This window comes from Acyrthosiphon pisum, chromosome A3, assembly GCF_005508785.2.
Source record: "Acyrthosiphon pisum isolate AL4f chromosome A3, pea_aphid_22Mar2018_4r6ur, whole genome shotgun sequence".
Taxonomy (NCBI): domain Eukaryota; kingdom Metazoa; phylum Arthropoda; class Insecta; order Hemiptera; family Aphididae; genus Acyrthosiphon; species Acyrthosiphon pisum.
This window is the reverse complement of record NC_042496.1, coordinates 30,001,523-30,026,548: the sequence shown is the minus strand read 5'-3', so window position 1 is coordinate 30,026,548 and position 25,026 is coordinate 30,001,523. Positions and strand designations below refer to the sequence as shown.

At 28.9% G+C, this 25,026-nt stretch overlaps 2 protein-coding genes across 2 annotated transcripts; both read left to right on the top strand.

Moving 5' to 3' along the window:
• The first annotated feature begins 2,892 nt into the window (after positions 1-2,892).
• Positions 2,893-21,032, top strand: LOC100164416 (nose resistant to fluoxetine protein 6). Its single transcript, XM_008187423.3, has 12 exons — positions 2,893-3,480; positions 12,722-12,942; positions 13,421-13,638; positions 13,787-13,881; positions 13,970-14,163; positions 16,034-16,203; positions 18,066-18,234; positions 18,430-18,623; positions 18,920-19,061; positions 19,147-19,334; positions 20,502-20,644; positions 20,771-21,032. The coding sequence occupies exons 1-11, from the start codon at positions 3,201-3,203 to the stop codon at positions 20,521-20,523; spliced, it is 1,893 nt and encodes a 630-aa protein (XP_008185645.2). The 5' UTR covers positions 2,893-3,200; the 3' UTR covers positions 20,524-20,644; positions 20,771-21,032.
• An 880-nt stretch (positions 21,033-21,912) lies between these two features.
• On the top strand, positions 21,913-23,193 carry LOC100569913. Its single transcript, XM_003246201.4, has one exon. The coding sequence runs from the start codon at positions 21,987-21,989 to the stop codon at positions 22,713-22,715; it is 729 nt and encodes a 242-aa protein (XP_003246249.1). The 5' UTR covers positions 21,913-21,986; the 3' UTR covers positions 22,716-23,193.
• The last annotated feature ends 1,833 nt before the right edge of the window (positions 23,194-25,026 follow it).

The window sequence follows — 25,026 nt, the reverse complement described above, 5'->3', positions numbered from 1 at the left end:
GTAATAAAAAATGTATATTTATCTTATTATATTCATTACAAACATTTATTAACATTCATTTTTAAATTTTCGAATCCAAATATCGCCGATATTGTCGTAAAATCTTAATAATAATTAATAATAAAATAAAATGTAATAAAAAAATGCATATTTATCTATAGTTATCTAATTATTTTGATTACAATTAATAATAACATGCATTTTTTAATTTTCTAATTCAAAAGATCGTCGATATAATATATAGTCATGATAACCTTTCAATTATTCTAACTCCGAAGAAAAGACATTAAAACAGTATAATTGTCTAAATATGTGAGAAAAAATTGAATAATTGTGAAATATGTAAAAATATGTAAAATCAAATATAGTTCGTTTTATCAAAAATCTTGTGAAACAATTTTATCACTCGCCGAAATTAGTTTATCATGTCACAGAGAAAAAATGTATTTACATATAGGTAAATCTGAGCCCTATAGTTATGAATATTTTTAATTTCAGTTAACTTCGTTTTTAAATAATTATCGGTTTTATTATGTGCATAAAAGTTTTTTTAATAACACAACGCCAACTAACATCCCAAGAAACAAGATTTCTACTCTCGTATAGTCACATTATATTTAAAATGACAAAAGACTAAATCAGGTTTTGTAGATGCGTTACCCGGGCACCCCTCAAGGTCAAAATTTAACAACGGTTGGGGATTATGTAACTATTGTAATTTATTTATTATACAACAATGTGTATCTTCAAAAAAAAAATGTCGCAATCACGCCTGTGCCGTGGAAAACCGGGTTCCAAGTTCCGGTTGCTAGGGTCACGTTGGCCGTCAATATTGAGCATCGCCTGTTTACCTGTGCCAAAATATTGTACATCGTTTATTGCGCATCACTGCATCAGCGGCCGATTATTGTTTGCGCCTTATCTATTTACCTACACCAAATTATCGTACATGTTGCACTTCAAGTCTTCAATATGCTGAACGATAGAAGGGGATAAAAAATAATTTTTGATTGAAAATTCAATGATTGTCATTTGCCATATACCATAATATGTAATAAATAGATACAAACAATTAAAAATAAATTGCATTTATACATTTTTTTTTTATTATTACCTACCTAGTAAAATGTTTCATTTAATTTATAGCCTAGTTTTTGACGTTCAGAAGCCCGTTGTAAATGATATAGATACCACTAGAAATTTAGAAAACAAATTGCGATTTTTGGTAGGAATACACTTGTTTTTCAGTTCTATTGTTAAATAATATTGATTGTGCGACCTTTTAAACGGTCGATGCGCAAATGATGTATAACTCAAAAACCGAACGATGTGCGAGCGCCAACTGTCTTACAAAAAATATCAAAATTAACAATAGTGATAAACCGGACGGCATAAACAACCGGCGGTCGGGTTATCCCAATAAACTTATGAATTATAATATTACTGTGATTAAGAGGACATCGCACCCGCATATGCGATGTTGTCTCCGTCTTACACGCGTATACGTCATAGAAAATTTTACACTCAGCAAATCACGTTTATCCCCGTTAATTTTAAAATTAGAGCGAATTCACCTCTTATAAAATTTAAAGGTAAGAATATTATCTAGGGCATCTCATCGGTTTCTTGTTATATTTTAACTTTAAATTGAGTTACGAGTATTAAAAGATGTATAAACAATTTACAATTTACAAGACGAAGACAACATACGCGGTGCGACGTCCTCTTAAAGTAATTTATTTTACTATTAAGTATTAGGCATTAGTAACATTGATTAAATATACTGTATATTTAATCAATGTTAATAATACAGTAGGTTGAATTCATTTTTGCCAAAAAACTTGTATTTTAAAATGTCATTGTGCATATAAAATATAATAATACGTCATGTGCATTAAACGTTTCAGGTACCTACCAATCCAGTGCCCATGAATAATGATGCATATAATTGAATTCAAATTTAAACATCCATTACAGTGACCCACAATATGCATAATGTATAGCTGCGCTTTGCACCTACTTGCCCACATTTTTATTATTATATTTATGACATTTTCAAAATATTTAAATTTGAAACCTATTTATACCTTGTAATGACTTCCATATAAATAATAGTAAAATAAATGATTATAATAGTATACCTACCTACCTATTATAAATATAATATAATAAAATATACTTAGTAATATAGGTTGTCTGTCAGACAGTCTGCTCAGAATCGTTTCTAATTTATTATTGATTCTAATTCAACACGCAAATACACAATTTGAGTCGCATCCATTGCTATGACTTACCTATTCAATGACTATAGGTACCCTTATTGACTCCTATTGTACAGCAGAGTGGTTACCTACTTGCTCACTTTTTTTGTTCAACAATTAACATTTTTTTTAATCTGTGTTTTCTTGGCTTTAACATTATGCTTCTTTGTTTTAGATTTGTTTTACGTTGAATCTATTTTTCAATTAATAAAACAATATTTGGGTGGTCAGAATTAAATTCTGAATTAAGTTTTCTGTCAAACGATTTGCGACAATATATAATATTACTATTAATAACTTAAAAAAAATAACTTCTAACATGATGTGTACTGATAATGTAGTACCTATGATTATTATATTATATTATTATATTATGATTATTATAATGTAATACCTATTATTATTATATTATGACTATTATGATTTCGGAGAACAAACCTGAGGCATATTACAACATTATAGCAACATTATTATAACTATTCTATTATAGGAATTAAAAAATTAACATTCTGATTTTATACCGCTGCGATAATATAAACAAATACTGAAATACATCCGTATTTTCCTACTTCCCTTGTTGTTTTTGGCAAGGTCGTTACACACGTACCACCACGCATCATACCTGGGCATACTATAACTATCCCGCACTTGACCGCCAGATGCCGACGACGATAATCCAAGTTTTCTAAGATAACTTTAATACTCAAGTTTTATATTGGACGAGTACGAGTGTGAAATAATAGGAATGCTCACAGTTTTACCGCAAATTACGAGTGACCGCCAAGCCGCGTGCAAGTGAACAATAATAATTGACATTCTTATTATAAGGTACACCACGCGTGGTGTATAAAGCCATCAGAACCAAATATTTTTCGTCTATTTTTCGATCTATAAATCTCCTATAGATTTATAAATTATATATAAGTGAACGGCTTCGAAATGTCGTATTACCCACCAGCGGTGGTTGCGATCGTGCTGATCACTTTGCTGTCGACAGAGTACTCCCATGGCCAAGTTGCGTCGAATAATGAGTCCGTCGTGGCGTTAAATGCTGGAGCAAGTACTTTGGATGCCGGTATTCCTGGGTCGTGGGTCTCTGATCTTTTCTACCAAGCTTTGGCGAATTTCACCGTGCGACATGTAGGAAGTTCCGAGTGCCGCAAACAAGTCGAGATTTACGACAACAGTTTACGAAATTACACCAGTTGGGCCGTTAGAAGTGAGTATTACATAATATACTATAATATTATTATATCATTATAAGGTATATTATCCATAAAATCAAAGGTGGGCATTAACTAGTTAAAAATTTAAAGTTAAAATAAAAAATTAATATTTTTTTTAACTTTTTAACTTAACTAGTTAAACTTAACTTAGCTTTTCTCAGTTGATTTAAAAAAAAAAATCCATCAAGTTAAAAACATTTTGAAATTTTTCGTTTATACGTAAATATTACTATTACACATGAAGATCATGTACTTATCTTATTATGGAATTCAATTGCTATACGATATAAAGAAATATATTTGTTAAATTGTTTAATTGAGATGAGTATAGTTTAAATTAATAAATAATAGTTAAGTAAAAGTAAAAGAGTATGCAGTGTACACTGTACATTATGATAAAAGTTCAATAAAATTGTTTTTTTATAATTTATAAATTAGAAACTAGAAAGACACATTCACTCTTTATGTGATTTATATACTAATTAAAAAAAAAATAGGGGGACGGAGTGGCCGAGCGGTCTAAGGCGTCGTTTGTGACGCAGCCGACGCCGGCTCGATTCCTCGGTCGCGGGCGGCATTTTTCATCAGCCGAGTTACGGCGGCTGTTGAGAATTGCCGCCATCCCCCACTCGGGTATGGCAGATACCTAAGGGTGCCCACTTGAAAATTCTGCCAAACACAAAAAAACGTGCGTTCCCCCTACCGTCCCAAAAACCTACAATACCTACAGCTAATATTAGGTAGGTTTATACTCGATTTGGTTAACGCGTTGAGTAGATAATATTAATTTATTATTTATGTATTTTTAAGAATTATAGGAATATAATTTTGTTTTTTAATTTTTTATATTTTTTCCAAGTATAGCTGATACCCGGATATGTTGGTTAAACAATAGTCAATATATTGACATTATAATGTAGCGAAAACTTAATTTACATAATTAGAAAAATGTATAATGTGTTAATTTTGAATACGAAATTTGTTTTTCAATTATAAAATTTAATTTAGTTATTTGAAAAGAGGGATAAAAAATAATAAAAATCCATGCATAAAAGATAAAATTAAAATCTCCCATTACACTAAGACGGCATAAGTGGCGTAAGTGAAAAAACTAGCTATTTTATAATTATTTAAATTATAATTTATAATGAAAAATTATAAACACTTACAAAAATTATAATTATGTACCTACCACAGTACATATTAAATTATATTCTATAAAACAATTATTTCACTTTCATATATAATAATTAAAATTCTGGAAAGGGTGCAGACTGCAGAGACCAGATCTTCTTTAACTCATCTAGCAACAGGTCATTTGACTATGTGAGCAGTGATGATAATATTATTAATTATAAGATTCGCGTGAAGAGTTATTATTTTGAGGGAGATCGGTTAACAATGATCTTTATAGAACATTGTAGTTTTTAAAATTTGAAAGCGCGCTTAAAAAAAGCGAATTGTAGCTGTACTAATATTTTTGTTATTTCCTGGATTGTTCTGTTTTAAATAGTCACAAATTACATTAATATTTTAATATTTATGTCATTTCTGGTAATTCTGTACCAAAAATGCTATAACAAAAACACAATTTTTAATACAATAATAATACCTAGTGATATTTAGAATCTGAGTGGAACGATGAATGTAATGATTTTACAATTATGTGTTTTTTTAATTTTTTTTGCGTCTATCATCACCTTTTAGGACAGTAAAACTGTAAAAGTGCTTGGATTTTCTTCAACAGTACCTTTTCTAATAGGAAAGTGAATGTAGTTGGTACTTTGGGGGGTCAAAAGTAAAAACTTCTCAGTAGTTTTTAATTGCGACGTGAAAAACAAAAGAAAAATTAAGGAAAAACGGGAATTTTTACGCAAAATCTGTTTTTGAGAAAATCGATTTTGGGTTTTGGTGCAACTCTAAAACAAATGACTGTAGGTACATACAATTTTGACTGAATGTTATTTATATTAGCATTTTCTATACACCATAACATTTTGATTTATTTTGAACTGTTTACGGACATTTTCAGTTTCCATTTTTTTTAGTTTTTTTTTCTATAAATATCAATAAAATTTTATCTGGTGGGCGAAAAAGTATAAAAATGTAATACAAAGCCCCTGATATATTATTACAATAGCAGTTGAAAAATATTAAAAATACATAGGCACATTTTTTTTTATAAACATTAAAAATCGAATTTTGACAAAATTTATCAAGTTTAAAATTGAATAATCATTTTGTAGTTAAAAATTTATAAAACGTTCAACTTTTATATCTAAGGATTGAAAATTTAAAACAAGATTCCACGTAAGTAGTTCATACTGTTACCAAAAAATTTAAAAAATACATAAGCACTGTTTATTTTTATAGTCATTTTAAGTTCAAATTTGGACGAAATTACTATTTTAGTTATTTTGTTGTGATTGTATAATATTATTCGTGGGTAGGTACTTGAAACTTCTAAAGTATACTATTATATTATATTTATGATAGTACCGTGGTTTGTTGTTGATGTATAACGCGTTATAAGTACCTAATGGATATTGTGATATGATTAATTTGGAATTTATTATAGATACCTATTGTAGGTCAATATTTTTTCTAATACCATATATAAGTGTTATACTATGTCTTATACCTAGACTGGCATACCGTCTCCGCTCAGAATCGTTTTTCTTATACAGTGATATTATATCGTTGAATTCAAATTTAATACTATCCATTATACAGTGACCCACTTGTAACCTACTGTACAGCAGAGCGACATCCACTTATCCAACTTTTGTTTTATTGAACTTTGAATAACGGAGTAACTTAAGTATTAACTAATAACTATACATTTGTCAGTACGTAAGTAGTCTTTTTTTTCTTTTACGCTGTCAATTCCCTAAAAAACCAAAATCTGCACATGATTTTCCACGAAAGATATAAATGAAAATTGTGAACTTATTCAAAATTAAATCTAAGTTTATGAATTGATATACAAATGTAATTTGTATTAAAAACGAATGTGAATATATAATATTATGCATTATTCATAGCTCATTTCTTAAAGTTATGTAGTTACTGACATAATTATTATATATTTAATTTGCTTATTATAATTAGGTCAATAGTTGAATATCGTAACAGTTTTATGATAAAATGAAAATATAAATAGATATGACATTGAAATTTAGTAAAAATATTTTATTTATCCAAGATGATAAAATAAAATATACTCATGGTTTGTTAAATTATGAGTAATTGGTGTAATATACTAATATCATAATATTATATAATATTGTTTATATATTTTTATTGAATAAGTTTATAACAAACTGAAAAAAAAAGATGGGTAAGTGGATGTCGCTCTGCTGTACAGTAGATTACAAATGGGTCACTGTATAATGGATGGTATTAAATTTGAATTCAATGATATAATATCATTGTATAAGAAAAACGATTCTGAGCGGAGACGGTATGTCAGTCTAGGTATAAGACATAATATTATATATGGTATTAAAAAAAAATTAACCTATAATAGGTTATATTTATAGAAAAAAAAACTAAAAAAATTGAAAACCGAAAATGTCCGTAAACAGCTCAAAAAGAGTCAAAATATTTTCAAAATTGTAGGAAATGCTAATATAAACATTCAGTAAAATTTTCAAATATCTACAGTCATTCGTTTTTTAATTACAATAAAATAAGAATTTTGTCACATGAGAAATCGAGCGAATATCCAATGTTGTGAAAATTTGAATTTCAAACGATCATAAAAATTTAATTTGACTTTCTTATAGATATTTTTTGTTTGATAAAGGTAGATAATCTTATAAGGAATCTTATATTACATTTTAAAATCTTAGATTTAAAAAGAAAAATTTTTACGAATTCTTAACTCAAAATAATTTGCTAATTTTCGTGATTTTTCCATATTTTGTCAATTTTTGAACTTTAAATGCTTATAAAAAAAAACTGTGACTAACGATTTTTAATATTTTTCATCTGCCTTTGAAACAATATACTAGGAGCCTTCTATTAAATTTTCAAGCTTTTTTAATCAACAAATAAAATTTAATTGATATTTTTAGAAAAAAAACTAAAAAAAAATGGAAAATGAAAATGTCTCTAAACAGTTCAAAATAAATCAAAATATTTTGAAAATGTTATCGTGTATAGGAAATGGAAATATAAACAACCATTGAAAATTTCATGTATCTACGGTCATTTGTTTTAAAGTTACACCAAAAACCAAATTCAATTTTGTTAAAAATCGATTTTGCGTAAAAATTCCCGTTTTTCCTTAATTTTTCTTTTGTTTTTCACGGCAATTTTGAAAATTACTGGGAATTTTAAATTTCGACCTCCCCAATGCACCAACGATATTCACTTTCCAATCGAACAAGATACTGAAATTGAAAATCGAAACATTATTTCGACTACTTATCGTGTACACAGACACAAAAAAAAATTAAAAAATAAAAAAAAAAATAAAAAAAAAACACACATCATTGTAAAATCAATACATTCATCGTTCCACTCAGAATCTAAAAGGTTAATACAGATAGAAAATAATATTAAATAAGCATTACATTTGTAATTGATCAAATACATGAAGTAATTATTTTGGATTACCTGCTGTTTTAATTTACGTGAATAATAGTTTATGGTTATAATGTAAAATGTTAGAAAAACATTATAAAGTTAACAAACAAAATAAATACTACTCAAGTTTCAACAACTTTTAAATAATATTTGTTGGCAGACATAATTATTATGTACTTATATGATATGTATCTATTAATTACCCGGAAGCAAAATTTTGTTTTTGAGTTTAATAAGTTAACTAAATATTAAAAAAATGGTAATTTATAATTATCTAGAATAATTATTTAATTAATATGCACTGATTTATATTAAAATATGTGCGTGTATCCGACAGCAGTTCCGCGATTCATTATAATTCGTCACTTCTCGGCGATTATCGAAGTGCTCACGAACAAGGCTACCTATTCAAAACACTTTTCGTGTAAATTCGTCAATCGACATTCGAAATCAAAGTTTCTTTTGATTGGAGGGGGCACATACATTATAATATATTATATTCTTATATATTGTTATTCTATAGCTTATCCTGCACGGCGTTGCCCGAGAAAAATTAAATAATGTCGGTATACATACATTTACCCTGTGGCCTGCTGGCCTGTCTTTATAACTACCCTAAATGAAACTACAAATATTTTCAACACGGCCCGCCATTTGGTTGGTTTTGACACAATATAAAATACAGTGTTAACATATTTTACGACTAGCTGATTCCGTGCACTTCGTTGCCCGTTAAATGTACCAAATCTTTATGACTCGAACTTTGTGCAATTCGTTATTTAATATTCGGTGTATGGTGTTCAAAATGTATCTTAACTTTTCCGTTTCCCGGAATAAAAATTATGATTCGCAGCAGTATATTATCAGGTAGGCAATCTACCTACGGTAGATCGCGGACCCCGTGCTGTTTGTACGTAGGTGTATGATTTAACTCTAAAGTATCAAAGTTATACCAAGTTAGTCGTATTCCACCTATGTGGTGGATTAATATAATCAATTAATACAAAATTCTAACCTAACATAACTACTAATATAATAAAAAACCAAATTAAACCATTCCTAAATTAGTCTGTCTTTTTCCCAGATGTTTAATCTACACACAAACATTCATACCAAGCTGAACCCGTGCATTCCGTTGCCCGTAAAAAATTGCAACTTAAAAAAATTATGATTGTTCAACTGTTTTTGGGTGTAACTTGCAGCAATGTTCAATAATTTGATTGGGTGCTAGCTTGTACCTGATCTGCACAAATAATAACCAATAATAAATAAATACTAATTTCTACTGTAGACTGTAACCAATGGCAACTATTTAAAAAATAAATAAAAATAAAATTTCCAATTTCCATCGTGAGACTCAAGATCCCTGTTTGAGCACCTCTTTAAAATGCAAATTTCAACAAATCCTTTCTTAGTGCCCGATGAAATTATTATAAAAATCTATCCTCAAAATTTCAAGTCAATAACTCAAATAGGTTCGGCTCTGCGTTGGTTATTGGTAAAGTACACTTTCTTTTATATATATAGATTATAATAGTAATTTTATTTTTTGTCACCAATGGTAACCCAAATCAACAAAAAATATTCGTTCTAGATTCTGAGCGGAGCGAAAGTATGTATTGATTTTACAATAACAATATGGGTTTGTTCTGTCTGCAATCAGCAACATTTTTGGTACCTAGTAAAAATGCTTCGATTATCAAGATCAGTATGTTTTCTGATGGAGAAGTGAATTTAGTTAGTATTTTTGGGAGGTCAAAATTAAAATTCCAGGTGGTTTTAGAAAACGTCAAGAAAAATAAAAAAAATTGAAAAAAGTGGTAATTTTTAAGCGAAACCAATTTTTATAAATATTTTTAACTATAACCCCCCCCCCCCCCCCCCGCAAAAAAACCCAGTTGACCGATCGTATTACATCCGGCTTGAGATAATAGGTAATTTAACATGGATGCGTTTCCGACACTTATGTTATTACTTATTACATATACGGCATACACGCCATGATATCAACCAAAATCTATACAAGGAGTCAAGGACCGTATTTTACATATTTTCTCGAAACTATAATTTTATGATATTTGAGTATACATAATAATATGTGGTTGAATGACCATGTATAAAAATGTGTACATCATTATCATATTATTATAATATACTTTGTATAATAATTAATATTTATAAGTCATAAAAGTATTAATATTATACCTATATATTACACAATATTTATATTAAAAATTAAAATATATTAGGTAGTTACTAGTTATATTTTAATCTTTAGTATATTAGTCAGAGCATTTTGATTTTAACTTAACTACCAATTCGTTTTTGATACCCCGAAAAAATATGCATACAATTATTTAATGTTACCGTTGTTAAGGCTTATTTTTTCTTATTATTATTATTTATTATTATACTATAAATATAATACACACAACACACATAATATAATATAGTGGCTGCCCGACCTTCCACCAGAAGAAATTATTTTTTTATAATTTAATTTAAAAACATAAGACTATTTTTTGGCTATACAAATAATATGATATAATATAATTACATATTGTAGTTATTGTTATTGCTTATTTCTGAAAATGATATATCCTATATTTTAAATTCAACCACTGGAGTGGTAAATTTTATTCTTTTTATTATAGAATAGAGATAAGGTTGAAAAATATGTAACAATAAATTATTTGTTCAATGAATAATATATATTTCAAATGGAAAAATGCAAGTACAAACAAATAATTAATTAATAATACTAACAATAATAAATAAACAAACAAACCGGTTTCCTTCGTCTCCAAAATCAAGTTAGATTCTTATATTTATATATATAGATAAATATAGTAATATTTACTCCTTTGAGCTGTATAAACATCACATTTGCTTAAATCATATATTTTAACATATAGAAATCCTGCGAAGCTATCAAACAGAATAATATTGAAAGTAAATAGTAATATTGTCTAGAATTATTTAGAATTAGTTGCTGAATATTTATAAAAATGATTAAATTTTTATATTATATATTATGTAGTTTATAATGTATTTATATTGTACAATTCATATCTAGGTTTGTTACGTAATCAACCGCGACATTTACTATATTGTCTTCCGGAATATTTACATAGTCATATAGCTGTCCAGTACTCATGTTTCTATTTTTTTTTTCTATTTTATTAACAAAAAATAATAAATAAGGTATACATTTTCAATGTATTAAAAATATTAAGTTTTTAAGTTTTAATGATAATACAATATACTTATTTGTAATGTTTAGCCTAATATTGTATATTAAATATATTTTTTAACTATTCATTATAGTTGTACATGGGTCTTGTTAAGTATAATTATTTATTATTATGTACCCGAGACGGATTTAATGTGATAATGTTTTGATGTTTTAAACCCGTATACGTGTGAGAGTGAGAGTGTGAGAAGTCTGTATAACGATATAATTGATGTAGGTAGTTCAATGCCATAATATATTTACATAATGAAGCGGGCAGTTGTTGTTTGAAATATTTGACATTTTATTAGTAGGTAGGTACACTACGTTATAATATTACTGTATTGGTTTATTAAAAAAATCAATTTGAATTCCATTCTTTATTTTTAATCGCATCATTGTTATTATTTATAAGTTAAAAGTTACAACTGTGAAAATAAACAACGACTGACCGATTTAAAAAAGGAAGTAGGTATTGTAGCTTGTATCTGGACGTAATTTGTATTAATTTATTCTGAAATACTACTTCACAATATCGTGGAGTACTTCTATATATGTATGCCATATTGTCCATGTTACATATATTATAATAGCTAATAGGGTTCATCTCTATATAATGGATGGAATAATATTAACAAAAGCATTCAACAAATTTACCTACCTACGTCTTAATCGCACATACACTAAACCCAAACCGGGCGGACCGATCGAACAGAAAAAAAAAACAAAATTCTGATTTTATATGTGAGTGCATACATTTGTATCGAACGTTTAGCCCAAACAAAATTTTGGGTATTATACACTAAGGTATATAATGCAATTTGTCATAATGTGTTAACATTACGATAGTGTGATACGCTTTGCAAATATATTTATTACGAATTTACAGTAAATGAATCATAATTATCTCCATTATATATTTATCATAATTTCTACATCTATCTTTAAATAGGTACTCATAAAATATAACAATAGATGAGTTAGGTTAATAACTAATATTATGATATGCACATAAAACAGTAAATAAATATCAAAGGACGAAATACACTGTCTTCACTAGCTGAAAATGATGTACTTACCTATCAGTTATCCTGGTTACTGCTTATCCTGGTTCATGCATTTGCCATTGCACGACAAAAGGTTTTAAAAATACATAACACTGTGAGAATAGCGATATTGCAATTTGCCATTTGGTAACTTTTAAACAATAATATTATATTTTATATTGTATACGTTAATTCATCATATGGTGATAGGCGGAGAATGTCAATATTATATAAATTAGAACTTACGACCTAAAAGGTGTACCGAGCGATCACAAGATTATTTCAAATAATAAAATCATAATGTATGCTTATAGCTTATAATATTATAATCTTTACTTATAGAAAATCACATTTATTTTTCAGTGTCCGAATCCTGGAACCGTTATCCCGTTGGTATACTGGCAGGTAATAGATATCAAATGGGGGTCTATGATGAATGTGTTGATGTGCATCATCCAATAAGAGGACAGTATTGTTTGTCTGAAATAAAACTATTTCCACCAGAGGGAAAAAATTATGGTTTCAATAGAACGGAAAATCTAGACGATTTTGGCAACAATCATGCATGGAAAACAGTACTCGGGGTATGTTAAAACTTAAAATACTTAAATGTTTTTAAAGAAATATTGATACCTATACCTCTATATACCAGGCATGGTTATATAATGCGATTAATATTAAAGGCTACCTGTCTTAAACACAATTTAGATTATACAATAACACCATAAATCAACAAATATAATATTTCATATTTTTTTTTCGTACAAGAATACTACATTAAAAAATAAATAACAATTCGGTATAGGTACTTAATTAATTGTCATATAAAACTCAATTTAAATTGTAATAATAATAATAATTAATTAAATAATAATTATGTATCCAATACTTATCGCATACCACTATAATATTATGGAACAATATACAACCTAATTTATTACTAATTGGATTCCGTTAAACAAATAAAATTAGATATATATTAAAAATCCAATATCTATACCTATTGTAATTTGTAATATAAGTGACATTTGAAATTCTTTGTATACAACTTTATTGTTTTAGTGGGTGGATTATCCAGATCAAGTTCAACGAAATAGTTTAAATTTAGGAATCTGCATTCCGAATTCTTGTACAGCAACAGATCTTCAAACATCATTGCAAAACGAACTGGACAAGGTGTTTTTACCAGAGCAGTTCAAAACTGTTGTTAAAGTAAATCCGCTCTTGTGTACTGTTAGTGGAGACATGTATCCTTACAATACAGCATATTACGTGACCAAGTAATTGTTTTTGGGCTTGTTGTTATTAGGGATTTTTGATATTTTATAAAATTTGATATTAATTAAAGACTATGAAAGCAAAAAAGATTAGAATTTATCAAAAATTAAATAATTTTTTCATGTTCATCAATTTATTTCATTGTTTTAGCGTGATTTTAGGAGTGCTATTTTTAATTTGTGGCGTTTCGACAGCTCATCATTATATAGCATTATCTCGCCAGCAAGAGAAGAAAGAAGACGAGAGTTAGTAAAATACAAATACCATAATTTTTAACAATGAACTATAAAATTAACATATTTAACGTATTTCATATGTTTTATTATTCAACAGGAGAAGTTCCAAAATCATTTTTCTACATATTTTCTTTTATTCATTCGTTTAAAATATTATTGAAATTTGATAAAGAAAACGAATTTAATATGCTAAATGGTTGGAAAGCGATTTTGATGTTTACAATTTTAATGGGTCACAGATTTATGTATTTAGTTGGAAATCCAATAACTAATCCTAAATTCATAGAAAATGTAAGTTGAAATATTATTTATATATTTTTTTAAATAAAGTTAATATAGGGGAGGGAAAACAGTTAAATTAAAATTTTAAAATCATGATGAAGAATTTCATATTTTAAATAATGGTTCTGAGTGTAGGTAACACAGAAGCGGTTAATTTTTAAAGAAGATTGTTTCTATTTCTATTCGTATTATTTACAATTTTCTCTGAAAATTAATTGAATCCGTGTTTAAAACCTATTTTAATTTTCAAGAGGATTGCAAATGGACAGTTTTTAAGGAGTTTAAAATAGGTAATTTCCAAATTGTATGCTTGCGAGTCTTGTACATGTGTGCGTAGTAAGTGATCATTAGTCTGTACCAGTGGCGTATACATTGGAGGAGCGTAGTGGGTCAGATCCCCTCCCATTAGCTTTGGAGTGGATAATCTTCCATATTGCGTTTGATGTGAATTTTGAATCAATTGAAATTATATGCATTGTTCCTTATTGTTAAATGTTTTACTACCTAAGTAAAAAATTTTGAGAAGGTGGAGAATTTTCGAATTTTCCCCTCCCGTTTAGCTATGTCGTTTTCTTTTTCTGATCCCCCCACCCCTTCAGAAATCATGTCTACGCTACTGGTCTGTGCGACTATGTGTAAAAGAAATAGCGGAGTGCTCCCGCCACTCATGAACAAGTCATCGCTTCAGCATTGGGCGCGTGAACGGTAAACAATAATGGAATCGCGGACGTTTCGCCCCCGTAAAAAGAATGAGCCCACGGACATTTCGTCCCCGTCTATTATTGAGATAGGACATTTGCCCTCCGGGAGTTAATATTATCTTTGTCGTCATCGTCGTCTTTGTCGCTGAACAACTCAAACAAAATTGGTAATTTCACATTTTAGGAAATTCCCAAAAATAATATTTAAAAAAAAGTTATTAGTTTTAATAATAATAATAATAATATAATATTTATTAAATAAATAAAGATAATAATATGTAAAATCCCAAAAGGTAAGAGTACAGTATTGAAAGACTAAAATTATCGTTAATTCAACTCATGAAGACAATTTATACTTTATAGTTGAAATAACTGAGAACAAATTAAACATAAATATTCAAATTATAAATACAAATTTTTAGCTTAGAGTAGGAATCGAAAAAAAATCAAAATTAGGAATTTTATTACAAGTTGTTGGTAGGTAACACCGGACTATTTGTGAAGTATTCTCTTTAGAGTGATTTTTGTTTTATTAAATCAAATTTAAAATTTGTGGCCATTCCCACATATAAATTATATTTAAATCGTATATTTTTTTTAAAATAACTGAATAAATTAAATTAAAAAAAGCAATTTTAATGTAGTGATTATAGATGGGGACGAAAAGACGGGGGCGAAACGTCTTTTTACCACAATAATGCATGCTCATTTGCATTTTGCATGTACTTTTTGTCAATCCTACCCATATGATGGACTGATAACGCAATAAGACTTCTTAAAACTGATTTGAATTCGTTAACATATCGACTTGAGATCGATCAGACCACATTTTAATATATTTAATTTAATTTTCGAATAATTAACGTTTAAGCGTTTAAACGTTCATAAATTCTAAATATTCAAACAAAATGTATTGGATTTGAGAACAAAATGTTTAAAAAACGTGGCCTGAACGATCTCAAATAGACATATTAACAAATTTAAATTAGTTTTCATAAGTCCTATCGCGTTATCAGGACCATCGGTACATTTTGGTTGAAATAATTGTCCGTTTGCAATCCATTTCCAAATTACAAATGTTGCTTAAAGTTTTTTTTAATACATTTAAAAAACGTTTAAGTATTTATAGAAAATATAACTATAATAATTAAACGATAAATAATAATGTATAATTACAGATGTACCTCAACGGACGCCAGCTTTATTTGACTAGTATGAACTTGACTGATCCTTTTTTTTTCATAACTGGTTTTTTGATATATTCAACATTATTACCGATTTATAAAAAATCAGAAAAGGCATCAGTCTTGGTACAACTTATTATGCCAATTGTCTACAGAATTGTCAGGTAAAACCCTTTATATTATATAAAAAATAAAATTTACGACAATATGCTATGAAAATCAAACACACATGTGAATGTTACGGGCAATGTCCGATACGTGGCTAATGTTAATTTTGTTCACGAATTTTGATTAATGACAACATTCCTGACTTAAACTACTAAATAATACAAGTGGAAAATCTTTAGGGGAAGTACAGTGACATTTGTTGTCTCCGTCTTACAAGTGCGTATAACATAACAAATTTTACGCTCAGAAGATGCGCGTTTATTTCCGTTAGTTTAAAAATTAGAGTGAATTGATCTCTTATAGAATATAAAGATAAGATTATTATCTGGACAATGACACAGGAATTTTATTATATTTTAATTTTAAAGCGAGTTATGAGTAATTTAAAATTGTAAACTGTTTGTATATCATAAAATACTCTGAATTCGCTTTAAAATTAAAATATGTATAATGATATAATGTTATGCCCACTTGTATAAGACCATGATTGAAATATACAGGTTATTGCATATCGACTTAGATTGTTATTATAAGAAACAAAATGGCTGCGTAAAGGGATATCACAAATAGCAGTTTTTCTTATCATCAAAAATACGCCAACAGAAGCTAACAAATTCAAAATCGCGCGCTTACATACTTTGTTATTATTGGCTCCCTTTACTCTGCCATTTTTGTTTTTATCATAAAATATTTGATTTATAAGGGGTATATATGCAATAATACCTTGTATATTTCAACCATGTAAAACGGAGTCAACAAACGTCACTATAACGTCACATTAATATATATGCACTATCCCAAAAACTGAACATAACACAACCACTGTTCAATTATTTCAGTTGACTAAAGACCAATAAATAAAATCCATTAAATTTAAAAAAAACGTATACAAGCATGGAACCTAATACCTACAGCTGGCTTCATATAAATATTTATTTATTTTATATTTATCATAGTTACGATTTACGACTAGAAAGTTGATAACATGCATTTTTTAGAAACATTGTTCTACATTTTGAATCCTTTTATACATTTTTAACTACAAAATAATAATTATTTGCAAATTTTTAAGATTTTGACTTTAAAGGCATATATAGAATCTGTGCCCATCATGTGTTTTTAATACATTTTAACTGCTATTATAACAACTTATGAGGAACCTTGTATTAAATTATCAACCTTTATAACCCAACAAACATTTTTTTATCGATATTTATAGTATAAAAATGATAAAATATTGAAAATTTCATGTCTAAATAAATAACTCAAAATGAGAAAAAAATATTTTAAAAGTTATAACGTTATAAAAATGATAAAATAAAGAATTAGTGAAATGTTAAGGTATCTGTGGTAATTTTGAGTTAAATTAAAAAAAACCAAATAGTTTTGCGTAAGAATTCCCGCTTTTTCTTAATTTTAACATATATATGTTTTTAAGCTGGATACAACTTTTTATTTTCCATTGGATTTTCGTTGCCAAGGTAACTTATTAAGAAAAACATATATAATCATCATATATATCTTTGTAATGATTCATAGATTTTCCTGATAGAGGAAAAATATTGGGTTTTTTTTTGTCAATCTAGATGACTAGATCCAATTTTCTATTAGAAGCCATCCTCAAAGTTGAAAATCGTATAAAGTAGTAAAGTGTGTATATACGGACGCAAAAAAAATCTAATAAGATACATCGTTGAAATAGTATACATTCATCACTCTGCTCAGAATCTAAAATCTCTGGGGGATCATCTATACCCAATAAACCCCCCCCCCCATCATAACTACGACACTGACACTACTGCTCTTGCATACTTCTAGTTATTAAAATAAAACATATTATATTCTAAAATCATTTCAGAATATTACCGGCTTATTGTGCGATGATGGCGATCACTGCTCACATCGTACCCCACCTCGGAGACGGCCCGCTATGGCCTCATAAAACTTGGGACGAAGCAGATATATGTAAAAACTATTGGTGGACCAATATGTTATTCATAAGTAATTTAATCGATTCAAAGTATGAAGTAAGTACTTACTATAAAATTGTATTATTGTATGACGAATGTTAGAATAAGTTACATAACCATATTATATGGTTTCAACCGTTGTGAAAGGGACCCCCATATTAATCTTGGAGAATAAATAAATATAAATTATTGCCACCATTTGTATAAAACCGTATAATATTATGTTTAACTGTTACTAATCATCTATTGCAGTGCCTCATAGTCAGTTGGTACATATCGTGTGATGTTCAATTTTGCGTACTTGGAGTTATTATTGTTTACATTTACACAAAGAACATTAAATTCGGGATTGGATTATTGATTGCAATTCTTGGTGTATCTATATCCGTGCCATTCGTAATCACAATATTGACAAAAAGAGATGGAATAATTAAAATACTTATTCCGTGAGTTAAATTTACAATAATACTAAAATATTACTAAACAAATAATAATGTGATACCTACTCATTTTGATGATACGCCGTTACTTTACTAATTACTATACACAAGAAGTCTATACTTGCGGATATTGTGCTTATCAAAATTATTTCAATACAGTTTGCTAAATATAAAATTAAATAATTAGTTTTTAGCGTTATTCATATATTTTAGAAATTTTAATGATAAATTAAGAGACAAAATATAGTTAAAGTGTATTATTGAATTCTAATGAAACATTTTAAATATAAATCTATTTTCAGATTCTTAGAAAACACACGATATTCCGCAACATTTAATGAGTCATACAGAGCAAGTTACGTGCGAGGTTTTCCTTTTTTTATAGGTATAGCAACAGGTATAATCATTGAAAAATTAAAGGAAAACAAAGTAAAATTTTCACAAGTAAGTATTAGTTTATTATCGACTTATATTTTATAAAAATATATTTATGAATTGAACCAATAAATATTAATTTTTGATATTTTAGATAACTGTCTACGTTGGAACGTTCACTATTAGCGTAATTTGTTTATGGGTTCAATTTTATGGAGCTATATTTTATAAGAGAGATAGACCTTATTATCTATTAGATAGGCTCTATACTCAACATTTAATCATTGCACATGGTCATATTATTTTCATGGATACTTGTTTGCCATTTCACAAGTGGTTATGGTAAGTTGAATAATTTTGGTCACACACTCACACAACATAAGATAATTTGATAGTCTTTATATTTTTTGCTCTAAAAACTATTTCAAGATTTTACAGTGTGTTCTGCTTAACGTATGAAAATTATAAAATAGTTTCTTGAATTATATTTTCTTTGTGTTTAAGAAACGCGTTATTATACCAAAGTAAATTCTAAATTCATTAACTTATGGAATTATCAACGATATCATTAATGTTACGCATTATTTTTCTCTGAGTGTTATAAATTATAACTTTAAATAATTTATAATATATTATTATATTAACTTATGCAATATCAAATTTTATCAAATTTTATCAGATTTTATCAGATTTTTCACATTGTATCCATTTTTTTTTCGATATTTTTAGTTAAAAAATGGTTAGGTAGGTACCATAATGAATAATGATGAGACAGTACACTTACAAAAAAAATACTTTTCCGTTATTTCAAAATTTCGAATACCTACCACCCGACAACCGATGTTCTCGTATATACTCAATCAGCTCGATATATTATTCTATTATTTCAACTAATACTCCACTCGATTACCAAGTTTTTCACTTATAAAAGAAATATTAGTTTCGAAACAAATGCCTGCAAATATCTATTGTTGTTGATAAAAATGTAAAACAGTCATACCGTATTATATAACTCTAAAAAATATTGTTTTCTCTCATTATTTTTATAGCTAATAATTATTAGTTATAGGTATACGTCCCAATTTTAGACAGCTGGTTTCTCACATAGGTATACTTGTAATTCAAATTATCTAAACTCAAAAGGGTACCTAAAGACATATTATTATTTATTGTTATTATATTATAGGTATATTATAGCAAATAATATGTGTACCTATAAATTATAATATATTACAGATTATAATAGGAATATCGTATATGAGATCTCGGGGCTCCCCAAAACCGGAGGGGGGGCTGTTAATTGCACACTAAATACTCTCGATAATTGTGCCACTGTATACGTATTAATTAAAAAAAAGGCAATTATGACTACCTATTAACGTGCCCCGTGCGTAGTCTCAGCATCGGTGCCGAAAGAACGGAATTGAGACTAACAGTAATAGAAATAACGGAAAAGTATAGGACCTTCACCATTTTTTTTTCATATCATGAATTTTTTACTGCTTACAGGTCTACTACTAAAATTCTTTAGTAATAGATTCATTGTACCAATGGGAAGACTTTCGTATTCCGTTTTCTTAGTCAACCTCACTGTTATGATGATATCACAGAGTCGAATGAGATCACCTCATTATCTTTCAAAAGCAATTGTGGTAAGACTGAAATTATTATTAAAATATCGGCATTATATTATTATCAACATATTAAAATAATGGTATTATCTATTAATTTTAACCAGTTTCAAAATATACATTAATTTCATAATCACGTTTTTTTAGATTGATGCTTGGTTATATGATTTATTGAAAAGTTATTTATTCGGCTTACTATTATTCCTGGTTGTTGAGGCACCAGTAGGAAGTTTGGCGACAAAATGTATTAAACGGAAGTAAAACATTATTGTTTTTATATATAATATATTATTGTCAATAGTTTTGATATTGTAAAATTCTCAAAAAGTACCTATATTTATTACTATTTTTTGTATCTATACCTAATTTATTTTTAATTGATGTATATGAATAAACTTATATTTGTATTCATTTATTTGTATTATTTGTATATAAGTAAATCTTATTATGGGTTTAGCATGAACATAATTATTTTAGAAGATAAATTAAATATACCACGGTCCACGGGTTCCCCTTTACCTAGGTAAGTTGGATTTATTATTTCTGCATTACTTTAAACTTTATGTTAACTTATCTATTTTATATTTTCCTAGCTTATTTTTGCATATTATGTAGCTCACAATTTGTTTGAAATGAGAATATCCCATTGAGACCCTGACAACAATGACCACTGTAGTCTGCGGTGTTAGTATTTACTATTTTTATTCTTATTCTTTTTACTTTTTATTTCTTTGTTACAAAGAAACGTCCTCGTCTACAGTGGCCATCGGTTAGTAACAACATTATTTAACACATTTTAAGCTTAAAAAACTAAGTGCGTATTATACTATTATAAACATTGAATACAATGGTTTTTAAATTTTAAGATACAGATTTGATAGTATTAGGTATTTGAATAACTTTATTGAAGTGAGAATTTCGTGGAGGTGGGTATATGCAGGAGTATTGGAGGATATCCATTTCTTTCCTTTCCAAGAAATTATATTGTTATTTTGGTTTCGCTTAATTTAGTCGATGATAGTTACTCGCCTTTTACCGCCTCTTTTTTTTCACCTCCATCTTATTATTATAATAATATAATATATAAATCGCGATGTTTTCGTTTCCCTAATATAAAATCAACTATTCGGAACACTCGGCAGAATAATATTGTACATAAGCACACAAATAAATTAAAATAGTTATACATGTGAGTAAGTACCTACGTTAATTAATAAGCAGCCGTGTTTGTTGTTGAAATATTTTAATATTATTCACATGCACAGGCATAAGCGTGCGCACGCCTTAATCGAAAACGAAACTCTGGTGCCGTCGTCATCGTCAGTCGTCATCCCGCGGCATTATACGCTCGGCAATCCACGAAATGATCGAGTGCGAACGATCTGACGACGACGACGACGACGGCGGCGGCGGAAGAGGTGCAGAACAATTCAGCCCGCTGCCGCCGCAGCTACAAAACATGTGGTCGGACGCGGAATCGAGCGGTCGCGGCGCTGGCAACGGCTGCGCAGAACAAGCGCGATGCGAGCGACATGCCGACCGGTCCGTGTTATTGCACGGCCTGTGCGCGGTCACCATCGCTCTGGCCGCGGCCCGGATCCTCCCGGCTTCCGCGTTCACCGCGTTGACAGCGCTGGCCGCGTGCCTGGTCGGCTTCCGCGTCCTGTCACCGGTGCTCAGAACGCTGTCGTGCAGCCTGTTCCGGTTCTGCGGACCGTGCGGTCGCAGATCTGCCGAAGCGAATGCCATCGATCATGGCGGTCCCAGAAACGGCGGACGATCCGTTCCGCAACGACGTCCGCCGGCGCCGCCAGCTACGACGACAAGCGGCGGTGGCACGCTGCCGCTTGTCAAACGCGGTCTGCGATTGCTGATGCGAGTGATGCGAGGCGTCCAACGCCCCTTCGTCGTTCGCCCCAGACGTTCACGACGGTCGACGCGTCGATGTCACGACACCGCAAGCAGGTCCGTCACCAACGTCACCGCCACGGAGACCGTCGAGACGGTGTCGGGTTCTCGGGCCGGCAACGATTACGTTCACTGCAGCCAACGTCAGTACCAGCTGGTACGCACCTCCAGAGGACAGCGATGACAGTTGTCTTTAAGTGTTTTGTGGTTACATAATATTATTTGCATCGAGGGAGTATACTCGTCGATCGACGGCGAGACTTTTAATTTAAAAGGCATATCTTCGACATTTTTTTCAACGTTTATGGCGGATTTCATTGAATTGTACCGCGTCGATATGCGCAGTCATCAATCCGCATTAACTCAACGATCGTTCGGGTTATATTATTATGTTATATGATGCAATTTAAGTTTAATACGAATACAATTACCAATACTTGTAGGTACCTATATGTTGCATACATATTTATTTTGTACATTTTTTTTAGTTGGGTAGTGTCTACTACTATAGGGTAATATATTTATTTTTACACTGTTATAATATATAATATTTTGTGTAGATTTATTTTGTGATGTTAATCTACTACACCTAAACATTTATGTTGCAATTTTATAAAATAAATACTGACGATTTTAAATATACTTTCAAAGTCTTATGCAATTAAAATTAATATATTTTAATTATATTCCAGCCTCCACGTATCTACCCATAAATACCTATGATTAGGTAGGTACTATTTAGTTAGGTATATGATAAATTATTAGAAGTACCTACCAATATATCACGTCGTCTAGTTTTTTGTTCTTGTTATTATCACCATATTTAAGTACCTATTATTTGTCATTATAGATATTGTAAATTCTCTATTTGCTTATTCTCGATAAAAAAAAATATATCAATGGGCTATGATTAAAATACAAATATGATTGTTCACGCCTTACAGATGGTACATACCATTAGCTAAATATCATGAAATGGTTATTAATTTATCTAATTATCTATTATTAGTATTTATATAATAATTGCTTATCATTTTTAATTTCCAAAAGTTTCATGTATGCTGGCTAAAAACGAGACTATATAATATTGTTGTGTGTACGTAAATGTTTAATCGAATAGAAATTATTTGTTTATTTATACCGTAATATGTTTAACAGTGAATGGTTTTAAATGTATCCAATTATTAGTTTTATTATTTTGATATTTTTTTAATTTTAGATTTAATATAGAGTGTTTAAACTTAAAAAAGTAACGTTATATATTAAAATATTAATTGTTTTTCCTCTACTTAAAACATTCAACATTCAACACTGCAGCCCGTGCGAAAGTTGTCGAAGTGATTCGCAAGAAGTTCCAGCAACGTCGTCGATGCCGAAAAAAAGAAAATGTTCCGTACGGAAGTCTTATCTCTTTCCCTTCTCGCTGGTTGTGATTAGAAAATGCATGAGTGAGGATTTAAATTTTTTTATTTTTTACGCATTAGTAGTAGTTCTCAAAGAGAATGAAATTAATACTTATGCACTAATGATTTAAAAATATTTCATAATAATACATATAAATGAAAATAGTTGATGACGAGGATAGTATTTTAAATGTTATAATTAGGGCTCGGAAGTTGTAGGACCGTAGGTGTTCACTGGAGTTGTAATATATTATTCTATATTATGCTCTCGATTTATAGAACACTAAGCTAAAAAAAATCCGAGCTACACAATGGTCAGTTTAAAAATTGAATATTGAAAATGCATGTTTCGCATATTTCGTCAATTTTAGGGGAAAATTGCATATTTCTTGATCTTCATTTGCATTTTAATGTTTTAAAAAAAAAAAAATTAATTGATCTTTTTTTTTATCTAGCCGTGTCTTTTAATAATAATATTGAATATATTACTCCATATTAATGTAGGTAGGTATTTATTGTTATCACCTCAATCAACTATTCATTTAAGTTATAAAGAAAACAGTGCGATACGCATTTAATCTCTATCATGCCGATATTCCGATGTATTATCTTTTCGAATATATTTTTTTAACTATTTTTTTCAGTTCAATAAAATCTAAAAATGCCATACAGTTATTCACCATATTTTAAATATTATAAATTTATTTTTTCAAATTTTACATTTCTTTTAGTACAATAAATTTAATAGCAACAGAAAATGGCTTTTTTTGGAGTTTACAATTGTTATCAATCTATTTTGCATATTTGACATTTTTTCATGCATATTTTTCCTTTTTTAGTTCCTATAACTTCCGAGCACTATAGTTATAACTTATAACTCATAATATACTGCATATTTTTAAAGGTAAGTAATTTACAAGAATTTAAGTGCAAATGAAGTGTCAATTTAATTTATTTAAAATTACTTGAATGATTTATATATTTATTGTCACTATTCTAACGTTGGTTTATTGTCACTGTAACATTTTTCACCAATATCCATACGGTATTAAAAAAAAGTTCCTAATAAATAATAATATGAACCCGTGTAAC

Excerpts from the sequence above, each read along its gene's own strand:
- LOC100164416 (XM_008187423.3), top strand. The coding sequence starts at position 3,201 with ATGTCGTATTACCCACCAGCGGTGGTTGCGATCGTGCTGATCACTTTG. Across the intron at positions 12,943-13,420 it reads CATGGAAAACAGTACTCGGG|TGGGTGGATTATCCAGATCA; the intron begins GTATGTTAAAAC and ends TTATTGTTTTAG. Across the intron at positions 13,639-13,786 it reads ACAGCATATTACGTGACCAA|CGTGATTTTAGGAGTGCTAT; the intron begins GTAATTGTTTTT and ends TCATTGTTTTAG.
- LOC100569913 (XM_003246201.4), top strand. The coding sequence starts at position 21,987 with ATGATCGAGTGCGAACGATCTGACGACGACGACGACGACGGCGGCGGC.